The sequence below is a fragment of the Nymphalis io genome, chromosome 11 (assembly GCF_905147045.1).
Source record: "Nymphalis io chromosome 11, ilAglIoxx1.1, whole genome shotgun sequence".
NCBI classification, from domain to species: domain Eukaryota; kingdom Metazoa; phylum Arthropoda; class Insecta; order Lepidoptera; family Nymphalidae; genus Nymphalis; species Nymphalis io.
Window position 1 is genome coordinate 8,422,838 of NC_065898.1, and position 6,500 is coordinate 8,429,337.

Here is a 6,500-nt window from a genome sequence, read left to right on the forward strand (position 1 = left end):
GACTGTGTAAACTCGATATTTCCGGTGCATGTTTTTATTATAGTGAGTAAGAAATAATTAAGCTAATTGAAATATATTTCGACTTTTAATTAAGATTAAAAATAATTTAATATTTTTTTTATAATTATAAACAAATATTGATTTCATTGTCAGTATAAGTAGGTAGTTATTAATTTGTTTCATTATTCACTTATTTATGTTAGAATTTATATTAGTCAATAATGGCTTTTATTTATTGATTGATTTTTTCCATATAAGTAGGTGATTAAGGTATTATATTGTCAGCACCACATTACAGCGCCATGCACAATATAGACCATAGAATAAATAAAATCGCTGTCTACAAATAATCGAGTATAATAATTTATTAAATATTTTGTATCGTAATTAATGTTAGTCTATTTGGATCATTAGCTTAGTGCGTGTCAGTATTTTAATAAATATCTTTGTGTTAAAATAAAAAAAAAAAACTTATATGTAAAGCCTAGATCGAGAGACAGAGAAATATGTGTAAGGTTCCATTTTATAAAAAAATAATTCGATTGGTAAGAAATAAGTCTTTATTCAATTACAAAATTCTTAATGTTGTCTAATAATGTCTAAAGCCTCCTAACCCTGTTTTAAGATTATCTCCTTAAGATAACAAAAGCGATTGAAGATGAAGAAAATATATTTTATAAATAGTAACATTTTACAACTTCAATAAATTTTATTCATAATATTAGAATTTTAAAGATTTCTAATTGTCGAGAAAAGGTATAAGATAACTCTAAAATAATAGAGCAGTAAAGCGCTTAAACATTAATTGTTTCAAAGACAATAAGTAACTATAGTCGTAATTTTTATGATCCCTTTTAGGGTACTGGACAATGAAAGTAGATAGGAAATTACCTGAAGGCTATAAAACATTATTTTATAAATGCAAATTTCTTGGTAGCTTAATCCACTGTAAAACAAAATTTTATTCAATATTAAACAAAAGAAGACAACAGAAAGGAGCCGAAACTACAGCCAGTTTAGGTACCTGATTATGAAACAATGGGAGTCGTGTGGTGGTTAAGAAACAGCCCCTCGACTCGAGTTGCAAATTTTCGTCAGTCTTGAGTCAGACGTTGACGTTGACGTTGTGATATTGTAAAGTGACCACCTAATTGGCAATATCAGTGAGTATATATATTGATTTATGTAGTGTTTAATCTCGAAAATAGCTAAGGAGACCCTTAACTATTTTCATATATTATTTTATTTTTTACTTTCATATGTATTTAGGTCAGATCTAAAATGTTTGGATACATTAAAATTAATAACTGTTTTTGCTTAATCAAAATGCCGTAGTGGATTTTGAGAAGACAAATGTAAAAAAATCCAAAACTCATTTAATATAAAAAACTGTTGCCAATTTTCTATAAAAACATGATAAACCTATATTGATTCGATTTTAAGGTTCCGTTGTCCTTTCCGTAGAAAACCTTTTCGCCTCGCAAGTTTTATATATACTCATGCGAGATGATTTAATATTCATTTATATAATTTGTATTTATTATGAAACGAACAAATATTTAATTTTTATTGTTTATTAGTGATTTACTAGATGATGAAAAGATTTAATTCACTATTTTTAAATATAGAAATGTGTCCAGGGAGAAAAAAAGTGGTATGCAATGAGACCTCATTATTTTTAATTTTATTTTGCAAATGATTTAAAAAATAGACTTTAAAATTTAATGGGAACTCTAGATGAAGTCTCTCCGGCATTCCAATTACCCACATAACATAAAATAATCATGACCTTATAGGCTAGGCCACCCGCTTAAATTTAGTTGTTTAATTAATAAATGTTTGCGTTCAAATTTATTGTTAGTAGATTTAATAAAAATATTGTATTAAACATGTATTTTTTCAGACAAAATATAATTACTAAATAATGAAATTTGTATAATAAGGGTTAACAAACATTTCAAAAAATGATTTCATTTAACTTTATTTGGAATTAATCGGTTATATTGCTTAGTACAACTTTAGTATAATACCTACTAGTTTAAAAAGATACAAGTAGAAACATTCGTTCTAGAAAAGAGCATCCAAAAGGATAAGGAAAATAAACAATAGGTTTATTGAGGTTGCCTTGTTATACAAAGTAATGCATAAAACATGTACCTTATATTTTATACCTGAAATGGACAATTTAAAATCACGGTACCTTGAATAACTGCTGACAATTGCTATCGGAATCTTATTTGAACTGTAACTACTAAACAAAATCGAATCGATAATTTTACTGTTTCTTAGTGAGCTTTTATTAAGAAATATTTATTTATTTTAAATTGCAATTCATTTCCCTTTACAAGATGTTCACCGATATCGAGGCGGCTGAAGCGCTGCTTGAGCTTCGCTACAACACACGTGGTAAGTGATAGCTTCTTTTATTATAGATAGATAACAAATCTGAATAAGGATTAATTTTAATTTATAACGTTTAAATTTTAACAGTCGAAACAATATCTTTTGGCGTCGCAACGCAGGTAACGATAAAACTAAAATGGTTTCTTTTGAACTAAGGATACCTAAGTACCCGACATTTGTCTCCCAATAAATATCAAACAAAAGATTTCGTTACACATGAGACACTACGCAACCGATGCATTTCTCAAATGTTTTAGATCAATTAATAACTGAAGTAAAATATTATTAGAATATTATAACGATACTATTACTGACCGAACTATACTATATTTATAACTTATATACCTCCCTTGAATACACGGGCGAAAATTTGTAAAAAATAATTTAAAAATTTTCAAGCGAGCCACCTAGCTTAATTTAGGGGAATCATATAACTGTAAAAACGGTCATTATATATCTAAGCCTAAATTTATTTAACTGTGACCAGCCTTATAGTTATTAAGACTTATAAAATCTCGTATATTTTATGAATATAATAAATTGTAAGAAGATCGTATATCGATATCGAGATCGCGTCGTAGTATACATTTTTGAAGCATTTATTTTTCGACAGAAGCAATCTCACATTAATCAATACGGTTTTTTTAATCTTTACTATATCCTCGTATATAAAATATATAAATGGAGTACCTATGTTTAATATATACCTACCGAGGTACTAATTAGTATTTGAGTTCTTCAAAAAGTTGTATAAGTATTAAGTATGTATACCATATAAAATAATAATCGACAAATAACAGATGTGCTTAAATAATTATAAAAACAATAATCTTCTGCGAAATCGTGAACAATATTATTTTGTCATGCACTGATTGTGTGTAAAAAGTGAGCTCGTCGGGAAAGAACACGTAAACCTTAAGGCCCACGATAATAGTTTTACTCAAATATCTTCCATGTACAGACAGTGATCAGTTACATTTTATTATATATATATAGGTATAGATATAGTAAAAGACTAAGTGTTCGAAATATACGATTAAATTAAATTAAAAAGTTTTTTGTTTTACCTTGAAAACTTTCAACGCTAGGCGAGTCAGCCAACTGACGATGATTGGTCGGCCGCCGAGTTACAGCACTGATTCAAACATTTACAATTATTTCAATAGGTTACGATTAAAAGTGGTATATTAGCTTTGGGTTACCTTCTCCTGTATATAACGTATTCCCTTTTGACAATAGAAAATCAAAAATAGGAAAGAAGCAATGCAATGCTGAATGTTCTATTAAGCCAGTCATAATAGGTTTACTCTTAGCCATTTAAGTCATAAATAACAAGATTTTCTTTTATTTTTCAGCCGCAAATCAGAGGAACGTTCAGAATCTTAAACTGACATTCGATCAAGGAACGCAGACCGATCCTGTTCTCGATTATCCTTCAAGTGTCAATTTAGAAGAACTGGAAACGGCATTAAAACGCTTGTACCAGCAGGTCCTAGTCTTGTTATCTAATGTTGAAATAAATGAAAGTCGATCAATAATGGATAGGACATCTGAAGATCGAGGACTAGATGAGAATGAAGAGATTTTAGCAGTAGAAGAACCGACCGTTGTTCTTCAAAATACGTCAAGTGTTGAGCTCGAAATGGATGAGATGGCTGGTGGCTTAAAAATACGTAGAGTATCAGCGCAGACTACTAACGCATGTTTGCCATTGTCAGTTAACAATGTTGATATGGTTTGTATGTTTATATATTATTCATGTGTATACATAAGTAGTTAAGTATATAAAATTTAATTACCTCTAAAGTTTGACGTAAATTTGACCTAATGATCCAAATCGACTTTAACATTAGCACAGAATATATAATGTATCTCTCTATTCCTTCACTGGCGTCCAATGGGTAAAAGTAATTTACTGAAAGAGACCAGGTACAGATCTAAAGTCTTTGTGCTTTCCGAGGCAAGGGTGTTAAAACTGCTAACTTCGGAAGTCCGAGCTGCTACTGACAATTTCTTTAAAAAAATCCAGCAACATTATTATTGGTCCATCCGGGATCTTTATATATGTGCTTCCACAACTTAAAGGCTGCAAACATATTTATATTACATAGGACTCATAATCAACTGAATTATAGAATTTCTATGGTCCTAATTTGATTTCAAAATTATTAAATAAAAACAAATTGCATTAGACTAAAGTTATTTTTTATTATGAATTACGATACAAAATATTTAATAAATTATTATATTCGATTATTTTAAAGACAGCAATTATATTTATTCTATGGTCTATTTTGTATGTGGCGCTGTAATGAGGTGCTGACTATATAATACCTTAATCACCTGTTTATAGGGAAAAGATCAATCAATAAATAAAAGCCATTATTGATTAATATAAATTCTAACATAAATAAGTGAATAATGAAAAAAATTAACAACTACCTACTTATACTGACAGTGAAATCAATATAATTATTAAAGTATTTTTAATTCGTAGGTTTCAATTGGAAACGGCAATGTCACCGTGCCTGCCAGACTAATGACAGAAATCGATTGGACTTCCCACACCTCAGCGACGAGACGATTGTTGCTAGCCGTCTTTCCTAGAAGGTAATTACTAATTCCGGTTAACATTTAAACAGAAATTAATCAAATGCATTATTTCTTACATTGTCCTTGTATTATGCTCCGTTTTAATTATTTTTAGTGAAATTAAAATATATTTAAAAAAATATATAGATTAATTAATAACGTATAAATAACCGAGATTAATATTTGAAAGCATTTTCCATTTAGATTAAGCCTAATAAAATATGGTACGTAAACGAATTGCCTCGGTGGTCAAGTTCGTTTAATCCGCTGCTGATCCCGACGTCCCAGGGTAGACAATGACTGACAAACTAGCAATGTACAGTTTTTTTAATCCGATCCTATACGGGGAAAAATATAACGATTTGAGACAATACTTAAGTCGATCGTCGATTTGCGATTACCTATCTACAGAATAAATAAATGTACCTTGAGATGTAAAAACATTATTCGAAACAGATTATACATTAATTTAAAAAATGTCCCTAATAAACGAAGTTGATACTTATACACGTTTAAATATTCAAGATGTAGGATACTATTAGAGTCACTTGCCTCAAACTGAAATCTGCGGCACCAAATGTTAAAATAAAGGACTATGTCTTAATACGTTAAGTATCTTTGAAAATATTAATAAAAATGATTAAATTAAAAATAAACCTTTTTAGAATTCTAGCTACTCATTCCTTAACTGGAAAGCAGTCACCAGCGTTTGCGAATAAACCACCGAAAAAGCAATTGGACCCCAAATTAGTAGACGATATTGTCAACACCGTCGCTGAAAGGTGCAATGTTTCTAAAAGGATTGTTAGGTTGGTATTCATATTTTAATCCCATAACTTTTGTACCCTTAAACTTTTTAATGTTTAGATATTTTATTAAGAAAATAAAATATATTTGTATTATACCATCTAACAAAAAATCAGATAACATAAAACTAATTATTAAAAGTAATTAAGCAAATGACAAAATATGTTTTTGTAGTCCGGAGACTAAGTGTTAATAAAATTACAGGAACTCCATTACGACGAAATGTTCGGACGAAGCAAAGTTATATAGAAATCGTCAACGGTTTAGAAAAAAGCGCGAACAACAAAACCGAGAGAACGTCCCGCCATCTTCTGCTACATCGGACGAATCCACCACTGTTTGAGATTAAGGAGACAAAGATCTAAAATCAATTTTTACCATTTATTCAATTATATATTATTCAATTGAAAATATGTAATTACTATTAAATAAAATATATTTTATAGCTTTTTTTTTGACCAAATAATGAATCAAGTATTTCTTAATAAAATCTAAGAAACACAAGAAACAGTAATTGACTATCTACAAACTATATCGATTACTGTTTATCGATTCGATTTTGTTTAGGTTATAGTTAAAATAAGCTTCCGATAGCAATTGTCAGCAGCTATTCAAAATACCATTCTTTTCAATTGTCCTTTCCAGGCATAAAATATAAGGTTTTCGGCTAAACTCTTAATATTTCTATCTGTATCTTT

General features: G+C 29.2%; 1 protein-coding gene across 1 annotated transcript; it reads left to right on the forward strand.

Moving 5' to 3' along the window:
• Positions 1–2,348: 2,348 nt before the first annotated feature.
• On the forward strand, positions 2,349–6,145 carry LOC126772055 (uncharacterized). The gene is made up of 5 exons (XM_050492232.1): positions 2,349–2,406; positions 3,759–4,138; positions 4,901–5,013; positions 5,661–5,798; positions 6,070–6,145. The coding sequence occupies exons 1-5, from the start codon at positions 2,349–2,351 to the stop codon at positions 6,143–6,145; spliced, it is 765 nt and encodes a 254-aa protein (XP_050348189.1).
• The last annotated feature ends 355 nt before the right edge of the window (positions 6,146–6,500 follow it).

Bases quoted from the DNA above. Each gene is read 5' to 3' on its own strand.
- LOC126772055 (XM_050492232.1), top strand. From the start codon at position 2,349: ATGTTCACCGATATCGAGGCGGCTGAAGCGCTGCTTGAGCTTCGCTAC. The intron at 2,407-3,758 runs GTAAGTGATAGC...TTTATTTTTCAG, and splicing joins GCTTCGCTACAACACACGTG to CCGCAAATCAGAGGAACGTT. The intron at 4,139-4,900 runs GTTTGTATGTTT...TTTAATTCGTAG, and splicing joins CAGTTAACAATGTTGATATG to GTTTCAATTGGAAACGGCAA.